This window comes from Neurospora hispaniola, assembly GCF_033458365.1.
Source record: "Neurospora hispaniola strain FGSC 10403 chromosome Unknown B0T23scaffold_5, whole genome shotgun sequence".
Taxonomy (NCBI): Eukaryota; Fungi; Ascomycota; class Sordariomycetes; order Sordariales; family Sordariaceae; genus Neurospora; species Neurospora hispaniola.
This window is the reverse complement of record NW_026944410.1, coordinates 383,911-400,549: the sequence shown is the minus strand read 5'-3', so window position 1 is coordinate 400,549 and position 16,639 is coordinate 383,911. Positions and strand designations below refer to the sequence as shown.

Below are 16,639 nucleotides of genomic sequence, written 5' to 3'. Positions count from 1 at the left end.
TAATTAAACTAAAAAAATTATATTAATATAATAAACGTATAATAATTATTTTTATACTACTATTAAAAAATCCCCTTTAAAACTACTCTTCGGGTATTATCCTTAGGAACTAATAGACCCGGAGCGAGGGCGGAAAATAATCCTTCTAATAATAACTACTAATCGGATTAATAAATTACTTCGCAAACGGTTAAAAATCGTAGCGGCCTTAGAAATTATTAATTAAGGGTATATAAAATAATATAATAAAATTCGGAAACTAAAGGAATTCAACGTCGGAAATTAGGTTTTACTTAATACGAAATATATTAAATAATACTACCTAAATATTAAATTAATAAATAAATTTTTAAAACCCTTTTAAATTACTAAAATTATTAAAGAGAAGAAGATAGCATACCGACTTATATTCCCCGTACATTACTAAATCTACTTAATATTCCCTATTATTCTACTAGAGCCGTACTATAAGGATCCTATTACGGTAGTACTACAAAGGAAAATTATAAATATTAAAGAAGATAATATTTAATATAAAATCGAGGCGATTGTAAAATATTATAAATTTAATCGCTAATATTAATTCTAGGTTAAATAGAAGGGGTATTCGGATAACGAAAATTCGTAGGTTTTACGAGAGGATATAAATTACCCGAACCTTTTTAAGGAATATAAGGCTAAGGAGATATAACGGCGGCGTATTAATAGCGGGCCGACTACTAGATTAATAAGAGTTAATTAAATAGTAGGAGGAGAATAGTAATTATTTAAAAATTTAGAATAGAGATATAAAATACAAATGTAAACCGTAAAGTAAAGACGTAAAATATAGACGTAAAACGTAAAATATAAATGTAAAACATAGATATAAAATATAAAATATAAATATAAAACGTAAACGTAAAACGTAAGACGTAAATATAAAACGTAGACGTAAAACGTAAGATATAGACGTAAAACGTAGATATAAGATGTAAAACGTAGATATAAGACGTAGATATAAAATGTAAAACATAGACGCAAGACGTAAATGTAAGATGTAAATATAAGGCGTAAAGTAGGGATATAAAAATAAAAATGTAAGGCGGAAACGTAAAGTAAAAACGCTAGAGGGGATGAAAAATAGGAAGGGAAGGTAGCTTAATTTAATATAGGATATTAATAAGGCGTTAGGTAGAATATAGCCTATATTTTCTATTATTACCCTAAACGAAAAAATCCTCAATAGTATCCGCTATTATTAATATAAGATTAGAACTTACAACCTTAGGAGGAATATTCCTATATACTACTACGCTTATTAATAATATTTGTAAATACTACCTTATACTATTTATTTATAATCCTCCCTCGCGAATTCTAATAATTCGTTTAATTTCCTATCTATAAACACTAACCTCCTATTAATCGTCTAACGTTAGGAACCCTAACTATAATTAAAGGAGGGGGTAATATAAGTAAAAAAATTCGGTATAGAGATATTTATAGGAGAACCGCCATTACTAACAATAGGACTACTAATAGGGGCTACCGGATCGATATTAATATTAATATTACTAATACTATAATAGCCAAATCTTAAATAGCCTTTACAATTAAAATTCCTAATTCGGAATATATTAAACAATATTATAGGGAGACCGTTATTAATAAAGCGCATTTATATCGTAACCTAAAACGCTACTACGGACTAATATAACCGCTATAGGAGAGGGGTAAATAAAGGGCTACTAATATTAGTAAAATGTACAATCTCGGTTATTATATTTTATATATTATTCTAAAGGTTATAAATACTATAAGGGACTTCGAATATATAGTAGCGTAGCGATAGCGAATATTACGATCTTTCGTTAAACTCTGGAAGGAGAAGACGTTAGTAAAAAAAAAAAAAAAAAAAAAAAAAAAAAAAATAGGGGAGATAATAAAGGGAAGATAACGTACTTTTAATTTAATAGGTATATATACTAATTAGACGGAATATTTTACATAGGTTTAGGGTTGGAGCGCTAGTAAATACCTAGGCTAAAGTAACATTATATTCTAAATAGGCAAAAAGGCAGACATCGCTAAAGGATAAGAAAAGAATAGCCAATTAAAGGTTAATTACGGGTATAAAGTAAGAGGAAGGAGAAAATAGAGCGAAAAGGAAAAAAATAAGGAGGAAAAGCGAATATATTAATTAGGCTTATAAGGAAAATAGGAATTAGTACGTAAATATATAATAAAAATACGTATATCCATAGTAAAGGGCGGTTTAAATAAAAGGGTAAGCGAAATGGCCGTAGAATTAGGGAAGGGGGTAACGGATATAATTATAAAAGTAAGGATAGGAGGAAAAAGAGAGGAGAGGTAAAAAGGGTAGGCGGAAAGGATATTATATAAACGAAGAAAGAGGTTCTTATATAAATATAAATCGAAGTAGGCGAATATAATTTAAAGTAAGTGAATATAAAATAATATAAGGTAAATAGAACATTAAATAATTATATAAATAATAGGAAGGAATAAATAGAAAAATAAAACGAAGGTAATAATTAAAAAGGGAAGAATAGGATAAATAAATAATAATAATAATTGTAAAAAAATAGGAGGGAAAAGCGGAAAATAGGAAAGTACGTACTTCGAATTATAGTAGGGAGAATAAAGGAAGTAATTAGGAATTATATTATTAGAAAAGAAGGAATAATATAAAAAATAAGGCAAGGGTGATAAGAAAGTAATTAGGAAGGAATAATATAAATAAAAGAGATTTATAAAAGAAATAATATATAGAATTATAGGAAGCGGAGGATAGAAATAAAAATATTAAGGACGGAACCTATAAGGAGGGGGATCGTATCTAAGTATTGCAATAGGTCGCAATAGGCACGAATAATAAAAAATAACTTACGAAAAGAACTTTAAATTTCAATTATATAAATATTCTAAAATAAGTATAAATAACGGAAAGTACCCTATAAAAATATTAAACCGTATTGTAAGTACGGATAACGGAAAATATTTAGGGGGAGGAATTATAGGGCGTAATTATATTAGTATTTTAAGGTATTTATTAATACTTTTAAATTCGGAATAGCACTCTTCATTGGGTAAAACAAGGCTTACTACCTTATATACCTACGGGATAATAGTCTTAATAATAGTTAGGAACCCCGTTAATATTTTAAATTTAATATTAATTTTATATTTATATTAGAATTTATAAGAATAGATATTACAATATTAATATTCTAGCGGGTAGTATATTAATACTTTAAATTTAATACCAGTTTTGTATCCGTATTAGAATTTATAAGAATGGATATTATAATACCAATATTCTAGCGGGCGGTACATTAGCGTTTTAAATTTAATACCGGTTTTGTATCCGTATTAGAATTTATAAGAATAGATATTATAATACTGATATTTTAATAGATAGTATATTAGTACTTTAAATCTAATACCGGTTACGTATTTATATTAGAATTTATAAGAATGGATATTACAATACTAATATTTTAATAGGCGGAATATTAATTCTTTAAACCTAATATTAACTTCGGGGCCGTATTAGAATTTATAAAAATAAATATCGTAATACTAATATTCTAATAAATAATTCGCCGGGGGTAGAGTGGCTATAATCCGGAATATAGCGTCGGCAGCTATAGCGAATAATGCTCAATAATACTATAATACCCAATATTTATTATAGAAGTTCCGAGGATAGAATCTATAAGGGGGGGGTCGTATTAAAAAATTAAAAATTCGTACACAAAGGTACCTCAGCGGTTGCTACTCCCCTTTATTAATAGAAGTGTAGAATTATTTATAATAATATTTATATCGGGTCGGACCTACGGGAAGGATAATCCGGCACCGCGCCGAAGTACTAAATTAATATAAAGCTCTATAATACTCGTTAGCAAAGGAATAGAGTTTATATAGGTATAAAAGAGGTTCAATAGAGTGTATCTTATTATAATCGGTAACTATTAATACATCTTTGGATTGACCCCTAATTTACCGTCCCCTACATACGGCCACGACCGTAGTCACCTCAACCTACCTTTCGCCTACGTTCCTAACACTACTCCATTTAACGAAAGTTAAGTAATTACTTTATACTAAAGTATTTTAATACTTCGTAATCTATAATAACTAAGAATAGCGTCTATAGGCCTACGAATTTAGTTCGCTAATATTATAGGGCCCTAACAATTATTATTAATTTTCTATTATAAATAGAGTAATTATATTTAACCCTATATATAATTTTTAAAAAAAAGGCGACCGGCTTTTATTTATTATTTATTTCCTAGAATAGGATATTAACTATAATATTATTCGAAGCATTTATTTCTATCCGTATTAGGCAATTATATTTAAAGTAGTCTAAAATAGGGGCGTTCACTAATCGTACTTTAAATTCCTTGAATATACTTTAATAATCCTAATTCCAGCTATATTCCTCCCCCTTTTTAATTAGGGTTATTAATAGTTTTACTACTCTACTATAATCCTTTATAAATTTATAATAAAAATTATAGAAGCCCAAAAAGGATTGTACTCTTCGGATATTTATAGGAACCTACTAGTCTTTTACTATTATAATCTTCTAGGGATTTACAGCAATACTATCCTTCCTAATAATAAATTTTAAAAACTTTGTTTTTTCGACGTAGAATTCGTACTTATCTAGATCGGTTTATAACCTAGCCGCCTCTAAGCGAACTAATACCTTTTTAATATATATCTTATATTCCTTTAGGGTATTTAGGAAGATAAAAATATTATTAATATAAGCATTATAAAAATTATTTAAGTACCTTATTAAAGTATTATTAATATACTATTAGAATATAAATAAGCTATTAATTAAATTAAAGGGTAAGACCTTGTACTTGTAAGCCCTATATCGAATTTTAAATATGGTTAATTCTTTATTATCCGGGTTTATATAGATCCGGTAAAACGTTTATTGGATATCGATCTTTATAAAGATTTTCGCTTAATTAATACAGGCAATAATCTCTTTAATTAACGGTAGCGGGTAGTGATTTTTCCTAATTATTATATTTAATTTTTAGTAATTTACGTAGAAATAGAAACTTCTATTAACTTTAAGTATAAATAAAATCGGCGCCGCCTAGGGTATAGAATTACTTTTAATAAATCCTTTTGCGAGGGCCTTATTAATATACTTCCTATATACCTCTAATTTATTAATCGTTATTTTATAAAAAGGATTATATCCGAGCTCTTTTAATTATATTCTATTTTCTAACTCAATTTTATAATTATTAGGTCGGTAGTCCAGTAGGGTATTAGATTACTTTTTACTAAAAATATTAAAATATTAGTAAGTATATTCAAGTACCTTCCTTTTTACTCTTTCTTTAAATTCCTCTTTATTTTCCACGAATATTTAATTTTATTACTTCTAGTTTTTAATAAATCGGTCTAACTTATAGAAATTAGTAACTCCTATATATTTTTATTCTATAAATTTAAGGAAGGCCTTAACTTCTATAACCGCTAGGTTATTATAGTATTTATACTAGCCTACCTTATCTTTTTTTAACTAATAGCGCTTTCGAATATCCTCTCTCTAATAAGGGTCCGCCCTACGCTCTTCGTTTAATATAGTAATATATTTTCGGCGGGACGGTAGTTGTTAGTCGGTTTCTTTAGGGGGTATATATTAATTATAGAATTTACGCTCTATTTTAACTAAGTCCGTGTTTTCCCTGTTCTTTATTATTTTAACCTTCGATTCTTTAAATAATTCAGTAGGGTAATTTGGTATTTATATTTCTAGTTTGGGATCCGGTCCGTGGTTTTTGGCGGTTAGTTTTAACTTTTGGATACGATATTATATTTTCTTAAAAAGTGATACCTTGGCTTTCTCTTCTCGTTCTTCCGCAGCTTCCTCTTCTTTTATTTCGGTTACTAACTCAATCCCTGGGAGGGAGTCCACGATACTTAGGGTAGTTAGTTTTTCGGCTCCTCCGCGTTCTTTTCGGCCTTACGAACGAATTGTTCGATTAGTTTATTAATACGATTAAAGTTACTATACTTATTAGGACAATTTTTAAAATAATAGCCGGTTTATTTATAAATAAAATATTTATTTTCCTCTAATAATTTATAAGTCTCGTCCTTAAATATATCGGAGGGACGTTAGTAAAAACCTAAGCTTTTAATTGCGGATAAGGAAGAAGAAGACGAACCTTTAGCCTTACTAGAGGTATTTAATTATAATAAAGAAATTTTAGTATCCTTACTCTTATCTTTATATTTCGCTTTCTATAGGCGTTGGCTATTTTCTACGTATTTTTTAGTTATACGGATAAAGGTAACGAAATTAATAGTATCTTTTTTATATTTAAAGAGAAGAGCATTTTAAATATTAGTAGGGAGCTTCTAATTAAATTCCTACTTCTAAATATCGGTTAAACGGTTATACTTGCCTGTAAGACGAATAAAAGCGTTTTAAAAATCTTAAAAATCCTAATTTATTTTATATTATAATTCGTTAAACTTTAGGATAGTTTTTTCCTTCCGGTTATAATTATAGTATTTATTCTTAAGATAATCTAATAATTATTGCGAAGTTTTAAGATAATATAGACCGTCTCTTAAATATAATTCTAAATCCTAGGCCGCTTTACTTATAGTATAGTTCTCAATATATATTTTCTTAACTTTATTATTTATAAAGTAATTAATATTAAACTTTAATTTATTTTAAATACAGCGGTACTAAACGTTAAATAAAATAGTATCTTTATTTTTTTCGTTATAAAAATATAATAGGTCTTTCTCTTTAATTAATAATTAGCCTTTACTAGAGGTTGAGAGGTTCGAAGTTAGAGTGCCCTCGTATTCTTTATTACTCTCGTCCGAATTATTATTATAATTATTAAATAAATATTATTCCTCTAACTTCTATTATATAATTAGATTAATAGTAACCTTCTTCTTCTACTTACACAAATCTATATTTTCTCTAGTAAAACGAGAAATAATAACGTTTAAATCTACAATTTCGCTTTTCTTAAATATTATTTCGGTACCTAATTCTTCCGTTTATATTTTAATTACTTTAAATAAATCTTTAATAATAGCTAACTCTTAACAAATTAAGGTTAGATTATACTTAATTTAATTTAACTTATTTAGTAATTTAGGGTATTTATAGTATTCCTCGGGGTCGGCGCTATATTATTAAATAAATAAAGAATTCTAGTTATTATACGAACTTTAATAATTAAAATAGGAATTATCTCGGTCGTTAGGGTCGTCCTTATTACTATTTTTATTATTAGTATTTTTTAGGTCGGTATTCTTTTATTTAATATAATTTCCTATAGTAATTCCTAATTTAGTAAAGCCGAAATTTAATTCATTTATTAAGTCCGTATTTTTTTTATAAAACAACGCGTTCTTATATTTTAATTTCGTAAATTTATTTATATTATCTATAACCACAATAGGAATACTAGAATTAATTAGAGTATTCTCAAGAGTAGTTATTTTCTTTTTAAATTCAAAATTCTCGTCCTCGGCCGTTTTCTAATAATTAAAGAAGTTTATAACGTATTTATATATTTTACTTAAATTAGTATTTAAGTTAATAATAATAATTTAATAATTATACTATTAAACGAACACCACTTCTATAAAAATAATATACAATTTAATTTCTTAAAAGATTACTTCGAAATTAACGGAATTTTAATAAATATTTTTAAAAGTAAGAAGGTTTATTAATAATAGTCTTATACGAGATTTATTACAATATAAATAATTTAATTAATATTTCTTACCGATTAATATTAATAGACGGAAAGTGAAAGAGGGACTGTTACTCTTCTTCGAATAATATCTTACGATTATATTAATTTTCGTATATAGGAATATATATAAATCTTCTTTTTTAAAAGTATAACGAATATTAATTATTTTATTAGTGATTTCCTAATTAAAAAATACAATCGCCTCTTCTATATTATCGGGCGCCTCCTTATTTTCTAAATTAAATATATTTAATATTCTAAATTGAGTATCTTATTTATCCTTAATAGTAATAATATTTAATAAACGCTAATAGAATATATTATTCTATTCGATTACAAATTCAGGGGTAATAGGAATATTATCGACATTAAAAATAATTTGCTCGGTAATAATCTTATCCTTCTAGGCCCTAATAGCTTATTTCTACGCTTTATTAATTTAAATATTCACTACGGGGGATACTTTAATGCCCTTCTTCGGCGAGGTTTACGCCGACGCCTTCTCTTCTAAAATATACGCTATTACAGGGTATTTAATAATACAACGTAATATAATTATTTAAAAGGTGTAAAAGGTTAGAATATTTTAATTCCTCCCTAGAAGTGTAGAATCGATCTTGTAATTGTCACGAGCAACGTAGTTACGAGAGATAAAGCTAAATACGTTAATTCCCAGGTCTATAGTAGAATTATAAGATAGGGAAGAAAGAGGAAATATATAAAGGTGCGCTTAGCGTCTGGGGTTTTGACCCGAGACCTAGGTGGTTAATGTACGCGGCCTGGTGCCTGCCGCTAGGCCACCAGTCGTGCCATATCAGGACTGGAACCCATCCGCCAGTGCCGTGACAATAAATAATTAACTATAGGGAGTAAAAGGGAAGAAGAAGTGCTAGCTCTAGCTAGCACGGTTAAATATAGGAAGGAAGTGGGTCCCGAGAAGGGATGTACCTAATTAGACAATACGGGTGGATGCGATAAGGATGTACCTAACCAGAAGGCTTAGATAGGAGCACGGGCTATATGGGTGGTCTTGGCAACCAGTCTGGCTTAGCTATGATAATTTGAGTGTTCGTTAAATATTAAAAGCCGCTAATTATTGTTGATATGGGTCTTAGGAAGGTAAACCTCCTTTAATTAATGTAAAGTAATCTTTGAATTACTTTATTTAGTTAATGTACTATTGTATTTCTAGTTCTTAAATTTATTATTTATATTATTAGGGAATTATTGTCCTTGGAGGTTAATATTAGAGAAAATAACGATAAAAGTTAATTTCTTGCTTTTAATAGTCCTATATTCGATAATGGATATTTAAGCTATTATATTAGTCGTTATTATATATACCTTCTTGATTAGAGTAAATTTAAATATTTTGCTATTTTTAGATTTTAATTTTTAAAGATTATATTTATTTATATTCGAAATATTAGCTAGAATAATACCTTTATTGCGAATTTGGACTTTTAGAAGGTTGAAGAATTTTATAAAGGCTTCTTAGGTAGACCTTCTAATTCTTATTAATTCGAACGGTTTCGAAAGTTTAGTTTTAATATTAGGGTTATACTTTAGGAATTAGTCTACCTAATAAGCGCCTAGCTTATTATAGTCGCCTCTTCTTTTTAATATTGATAATGTGAACCTTGATACTTAACGATAATTGGGAGTATAGTTAGCCTTCTCCTTATTTAGTATCTAATTGTAAATAAAGGATTTTTATATTAGCAATAGCTTTTAGTAGGGGATTTTAATGTTACGTTTAGTAGGGGTGCCTTTGATACGGTTGCCGAGGGTAGATTATAGAATCCTATACTTCTTCGCTGCTGTATGTTGGGAAAGTCCGTTGCGAATATCTTTAAGCGCTTCTTTAATTAAAGACGAACTTATTGTAGTAGAAACGAACGCGATTGGGCTTGATTTGATTCAATTGTGGTTGTTGGGAGAAGCAGGGTGGTGATGTTGCATGAGGGGAAACAGCGGTGTGGAGGTGGCTAGTTGAGGGGGGCGGCCAGCTGTGGGGTTATGACTGGTAGTGCTTCATCCCAACACACAACATTATCTTGTGCGCCCATGGAGCCGAGCAGGGAAGGAGATGCCTGATGCCCATTCCCAAGAAGGAAGGAAGCGGCTGGTTGCAACCGAGCGGTCAAAGTGCACAGTTCTGACACCTCAGTCCATTTGCCATGGATGAACTCTTTTCGTCTCCCATTCCGTGTGTAAGGTACACTTAAATAACCCGGTTCGATGCCATGTGGTATGGCGAAAGGGCGGATCTTTTTGGCTGCCCTTGCGATTTTTCTACAATAGCGCGCCCCGCAATATAGCCGGAAAGCTTGATCATGTTACCTAAACCTCTGGTGTACCCGTCGTCTGTCTGTCTGTTCCCCAACTCTGCCTGCTGCTGATTTTTGAGCGAGGTTCCGCCAGCAAACAATATCTAGGGAATTGATGGTGAGCAAATAGCCATCTTTTGTCAAGACTGGGCACCAAACTCTAGCATTTACCATGCATACTGCATTCATCTGGACTTGCATTACCGTGTATCCAACTGTATCGGCCCTGCAGGAGAATGAAAGCCACCGATTGGCCCGGCGCAAACCTCCATGACGCTAACATGATATATATCGCGCAGCTGGGGAGATCTCGAACGATCCTCAGCTCAGTTCCCTAGATTGATTGATTAGATAAAAGCGCTTGGGACGATGCCTCTCCACCGCTGGGCCTGGCCTCGAACACCACCACCACCAAGGGTCCCATGCGCAGGCAGTCATTACATATGTTACACAGTACAACGGACTTACCCGACATGTAGCTTTTCGATCGGTCAATCACAACAGTAAAAAATGGGTTCGGTCTTGTAGAGGAGCTTGCTTGCTTGACCCATGATGCCACGAGGCTGGGCTTTCAAGGCCGAGGCCGAGGTGACACTCGGTGGGAAAGGAAAGTGCTGAGTGCCTGATGGATGACCCACTGCTCCGAATTCCCCTCTTTCCACTTCTCTTGACTGACTGACTTGGCAAGCCCGGGCTTTATCAGATCTTTTATGACCAAGTTTATCAGATCTTCTTACTTGGACAACGTCCGTCCGTCTCAAGTTCGACATTCATCCACCGTCCGGACAGACATTACAATGAGGATACTGTCACGGGTCGCCCTTCTTTCCCTCACCACAGCAGCAGCACATGCTGCCACCGTCGTCTATGACTTCAACGTGTCATGGATCACGGCCAATCCAGACGGCCTGGCCGAGCGACCGGTCATTGGAATCAACAACCAATGGCCGCCTCCGAGGATACATGTCCAAGTTGGCGATCGCCTCATTGTCAACCTCCACAACTCGCTCGGTGATGAAGACACCTCTCTCCACTTCCATGGCTTGTTCATGAACGGGTCCAACCACATGGACGGTCCTGTCATGGTCACACAATGTCCTATCCCCCCAGGTGCCAGCTTCACCTACAACTTCACCGTCGACCAACCGGGCACCTACTGGTATCACTCCCACAACAAAGGCCAATATCCTGACGGGTTCAGAGGACCCCTCGTCATTCACGATCCCAAAGCCCCGTTTGAGTACGATGAAGAGCTTGTCCTCACCGTTTCAGATTGGTACCATGACCGCATGTCATTGCTGCAGCCTCGCTTCATGAGCAAGTACAACCCAACCGGAGCCGAGCCAGTCCCCAAATCCGCCCTCATGAACGACACTCAGAACTTGACTATGCCCATGGTGCCCGACAGGACTTACCTGTTCCGCATCGCAAACATTGGCGCTTTTGCGGGTCAGTACATCTGGGTTGAAGACCACACCATCACCGTCGTGGAGATGGATGGTGTCTACGTCCATCCTACCGAGACAAACATGGTCTACGTGGCTGCCGCTCAAAGATGCAGTTTTCTCCTCACGGCCAAGAAGGAAACCTCCCGCAACTTTCCCATCATCGCCAGCATGGACACGGTAAGTTACCTTCCTTCACCTCCTCCTCAAGCCAGACATCGATACTGACATCCAAACGTACAAGACCCTCTTCGACACCATCCCCCCAGGCCTCAACACCAACGTAACCAGCTACCTCCTCTACAACCCCACCGCCCCCCTCCCCCTCCCTACCCCCCTTGACACTCTCACCCCCCTAGACGACACTCTCCTCCTTCCCCAAGACAACCTCACCACCCTCCCTTCTCCCGACCAAACCATCACCCTCAACGTAACCATGAACAACCTCGCCTCCGGCGCCAACTACGCCTTCTTCAACGACATCACCTACGTCCCTCCCCGCGTGCCCACCCTTTACACCGTTCTCTCCTCCCCCAACTCTTCTTCTTCCCAGGGGGATCTGACCACCAACCCCTCCATCTACGGCACCTACACCCACCCATTTATCCTCTCGCACAACTCCATCGTCCAACTCGTGCTTAACAACCTCGACTCAGGCCGCCACCCCTTTCATCTACACGGGCACCAGTTCCAGATCCTCCACCGCTCCGCAGCCGACGAAGGAACTTGGTCGTCCTCCTCCTCTACCCCCGACCCCAATAACTCTAACCATACCGCCGCCCCAATGCGCCGCGACACCCTCGTCGTAGAACCCAACGGCAACGCAGTCATTCGGTTCCAAGCAGACAACCCCGGCGTGTGGCTCTTCCACTGCCACATCGAATGGCACATGATCAGCGGATTGGCAGTGACGTTTATCGAAGCCCCTTCGGTCCTGCAGCAAACCATTAACCTTCCCGAGGACCATCTTGCTGCGTGCAGGGATAGAGAGGATCCGATTCCCTTTGAGGGCAACGCTGCGGGACGGGGTGGTGATAGTAAGGATCTATCGCAGTGGTTGGTGCTAGACGGACAACCGACCCCGCCCAAGCCAATCCCCGCGGGGTTTACGGGGGGCGGCATCGCGGCTTTGACTATGAGTTGTTTCACAGGTATACTGGGCGTGGCGGTGGTGGCGTGGTATGGATTTTCGGAGCCGGTGGGGGAGTCTAACACTGCTGCTGCTGCTGGTAAGGTCAAATCCCCGGCTGTGGCTGGCGAGTCGGGGTCGGAGTCGGGGGTGTATACGGATGTTGATAGTGCGGGGAAGTCAGCAAGTGTTGTCAGGGTTAAAAGGGGGACAGAGGCTGTTGAGTCGGAGGCTTTGTCGTTTGGAAGTGAAGAGGAAGCCGTCAATGGAGTGGGAATGGCGAGCAAGAAGGGAGACGGCGTGGTGGTGGATGTTGATGCTATTACGAGGGCATGAAGGGGGAAGAGAATTAATGAAAAAAAAAAAAAAAAAGAGTGGGATGATGAATGTAATAGTAATAAACGGAGATATGCCAAGATATGAGGAAGCAAAAAGATATCATCAACGTTGAACCAAGAAAGTACCTACCTTGCTCATTCTACTCCTCTTCCTGTCCAATCCTCCACGCAGCACATCACATTCATAGGCAACGCTCATCAAGACAAACTCGTCTCCTAGACATAACAGTTGAGACCTGGCATCACTCCTTGGGTGTACACATACTCCTACTACGCATCCAAGCATCTTTACTACCACCCCTTTTGAGCTTACTTTCTAGGTACCTAGGCAACTCCTAGTGTAGATCGAAATATGTATCCCAAAGGGACTTCTAGCCGATATCTTTTTTCCCAATTGTCGTAACCCCTAGACATCACAGTTTTACACCGGCCTTTCTTACCCACCTAACTACAACGAACAGTGCTATCAGACTGCAACACAAGGTCTCGGCATCAATCTTGTCAAGTTGTCATGGACAACCCAGGCGAGTCAATCAGTTTTCTTCAGTTTCTGCTCGAAACGTCCAAGCCATCCTATCTATCCATGTCTTGACTGGCAAGATACCTACCTACTTACCTACCTAAGTACCTACACCAACTACTGCGAATGCTATCCATAGTAGGAACTTCACTTCTGTAGTCTGAGCAATATGCGGTTTATCTTTGGCTCTTAAAGTACAACCTTTTTTTCATGATACCAGTACAGTGGTGACGGCACGAGGAAAAGCGCGATGATGGATGTAACTCATGTGGATTCCAGACGGAAGAACTCTCGACTCGGACGGACTCTCAGAAAGTCACGCAACCTTTCATTCAGGAACTAAATGGTACTGAACTAAAGGGAACGAACTGAATCGAACTGAACACAGCAGCTGGCAGCGAGTCACTCATCCCCCCACAGCATCTTCCCCCACAGTTCCCTTTGGACACATGATAGACTGAGTCCTAGCCGGGTGAGCAGAGCAGGGACCGTTTCTTGACTAAAGTTAAATATTCACATTTTATGAGCCCAGACAGGGTATTCCCTCTGTATCACCTCGGCTTGTACGCCATTCTCGTCCATGGCCAAACTAATTGAGACCTTTGCAGTCCGGTACTGTAACGCTCGTTGTCATGAAGAAAGGCTATTGCAAAATCGTGATAGGCATTGTAATAACTCAAATACACCTCGGCTAGAATCCCTTTGGGACATTTCAATCTTGGAATTGCCTAGAAATCAAGTTCAAACACATAGTAAAGACACTTAGATGCGTAGTAGGAGTATACCCAAGGGATAATGTCAAAGGTCTCAACTATTTTATCCAGAACAAGGTCCATGCCATAGTTTTACAAAACTGGAGTTTGTTATAGTTGTTGTTTGCTCGTTGTCGATCGAACTAGTAACTGTACTGTCACCATCATACTAACTTTATAAATATATAATTAAACTGAATCCACCGAGCTACCGATGCCCGAATCAGTGTTTCTGACTCTCTTTTGCGTAATTCCGGTACCGGTAGTAAAAGAGGGGTCAGAAACGGCGACTGCAAGCATTGCCTAGCTTGGTGTTAAACTCTAAATGTCTTTGGGAAGAAATTTAATATGATAAATATAAGTACTTACTTTTTTATCGGCGTTGACTGAATCAGTCAGCCCCTCAGCTGTAAGAGCAGCGGCCGCTTGGTCTACAAGTGCCTAATCTTAATCATAGTAGAATTAGTAATTACTCTCAATAATTGCATGTGCCTGTAGGGTATTTATATCGAAGTTGGTATGGAGTTGCCTTGTGTTTATCGTTCATTCTTCTTAATTTAGCCAAATCTCCGGCCCGCTCGGCCGCCCATTCCGCCTCCTTGGCGTTAACATTGGCCGTCAAGTTCTAAAAAACAGGTAGCATAAAAGTACCAATCAGTAACAAGCTCATATACGTACATTATACCGATGATGACCTATAATTTACCTACCTGGGCTTCAAGCAGTGCCCGTCGGCGCGCTTCTGGAGATTCTTTAATATCGTTAGCCGACTGGAACATATAAGCACTCGCTGGGTTGATAGCCCTGTATCATATCATACATACCTCCTTGTTGTTGGCCTAGGCGCCATTTGACCTATATTAGCCAGCTTGCACATAAACCTGAATTGCATTGTTGTAGGTGTTTACCATCAGCTTCTCCTGCATAACAGTTAGTTACACGTTAACTGCCAAAGAGCGAGAGCTCTTCAAATCCGAACAGACGAAATATACGTACCAGCGCCGTCTTCTTGAGCGGCTTCTTTATGCTGTTCTGAGTTGTGTTAGGATGAAGCAATAGAAGTAATGAAATAATCGAAGAATGACCCAAGGTAACAAGAAATGACAAGGGCGCCAGAAGGGGGCGGGAGGGGGGCAGCATGATAGGGCAAACGTGCATGGGCGGTAGGAAGGACATGGATTGGCTCGGCAGTTGAGGTCAAGGACTCCATGGAAACAGTTGAGTTGATTGAGATGACGAAATTGGTAGAAGAAAAGCGACTGGAGGTCCAGCAACTATGCGGGAGGGCCATTGATAATGCAGAGCAAGTCATCGCCAGATGAGGAAGACTTGGCTTATTGAGCGTTGCAATTCGGGCTCATAACCTGTCAAAGTGAACAGGGTGCATGTATACAGGAGGACACGAGTGTGGAAGGTAAGCTTGTTGATTGCACAAGCAAGAAGAAGAGAATAAGGGAGATTGGAACGCCTTGGATGTATCTGTATGGATCGAATATAATCATTTTGCTCGAAGAGTTGTGCCTAGGATGAGGATTCTTTGATAGGGCTGCGTTCGCCGGCTTCGGCAGATGAAGGCCCGAAAGGGGGTAAGGGATAACCGGGAACAGCGATTCAACGAGTGAGGATGAGGCCGTGGATAGAGTAAGGGGATGATCGGCCAAGAGGATGGCTTGGAGGTTGAGCTTCGGGACTCAAGGAAGACGGTTGAGTTGACTGAATGAAATGAGAAGGATGGCAAGACATGCGATTGAAGCTCCAGCATTCATAATCGACATCCAACACTTGATGGCTGTAATGACTGCTAGCCTGAAGGATGCAAACGTAGTGACAAAGAAATTCCAAACGCAAAAAGAAAGAAAGGAAAACAACAAAAAAGGAAGGATCCGTCTTCCCAACAGTTCAGTTACGAGAAACAATGAAATTGTCCATTGGCAACAACCTACCTCTAGGTAGCCAAACGAGAACGACGAGACCCTGAACTCCAGTCCAGTCCTCACCCAGAACGATAATTGATTCAGGTTGTCGACGCCCAGGGGCATCATCTCTGGGGTCACGTCTCTCTTTCAGTTTCATGTAACGCTGTTTTATGAGCCAGCGACCGACCGCCTGTGCCACTCTTCATGTGCAAAGACTATGTCGCTTGAAAAAAAAAAAAAAAAAAAAAAAAAAATGCAACTGCTACCTAGTTCAGTTGGCTGGATCGAGCGAGCGGTCCAGTGGGATTCGATGAACTCGCTCCTTCAAATTTAATGAGCTAGAGGTAGAGGTAGAAGAACGGCCCGGGGTGCAGTGACAGACGCAACTGAGTGATGAATCAAGGCAAACGTACACTGTAGAA

The 16,639-nt window shown here is 36.9% G+C and overlaps 2 protein-coding genes across 2 annotated transcripts; one reads left to right on the top strand and one right to left on the bottom strand.

Annotated features, from left to right (window-relative positions):
• Positions 1 to 10,914: 10,914 nt before the first annotated feature.
• B0T23DRAFT_318364 (Cupredoxin) lies at positions 10,915 to 13,027 on the top strand (the record flags this gene model as incomplete). The annotated part of the gene is made up of 2 exons (XM_062835072.1): positions 10,915 to 11,742; positions 11,807 to 13,027. The coding sequence occupies 2 exons, from the start codon at positions 10,915 to 10,917 to the stop codon at positions 13,025 to 13,027; spliced, it is 2,049 nt and encodes a 682-aa protein (XP_062691428.1).
• Positions 13,028 to 14,490: 1,463 nt separating this feature from the next.
• On the bottom strand, positions 14,491 to 15,441 carry B0T23DRAFT_396436 (uncharacterized protein; the record flags this gene model as incomplete). The annotated part of the gene is made up of 6 exons (XM_062838247.1): positions 14,491 to 14,604; positions 14,671 to 14,742; positions 15,012 to 15,043; positions 15,126 to 15,156; positions 15,210 to 15,221; positions 15,298 to 15,441. The coding sequence occupies 6 exons, from the start codon at positions 15,439 to 15,441 to the stop codon at positions 14,491 to 14,493; spliced, it is 405 nt and encodes a 134-aa protein (XP_062691427.1).
• Between the last annotated feature and the right edge of the window lie 1,198 nt (positions 15,442 to 16,639).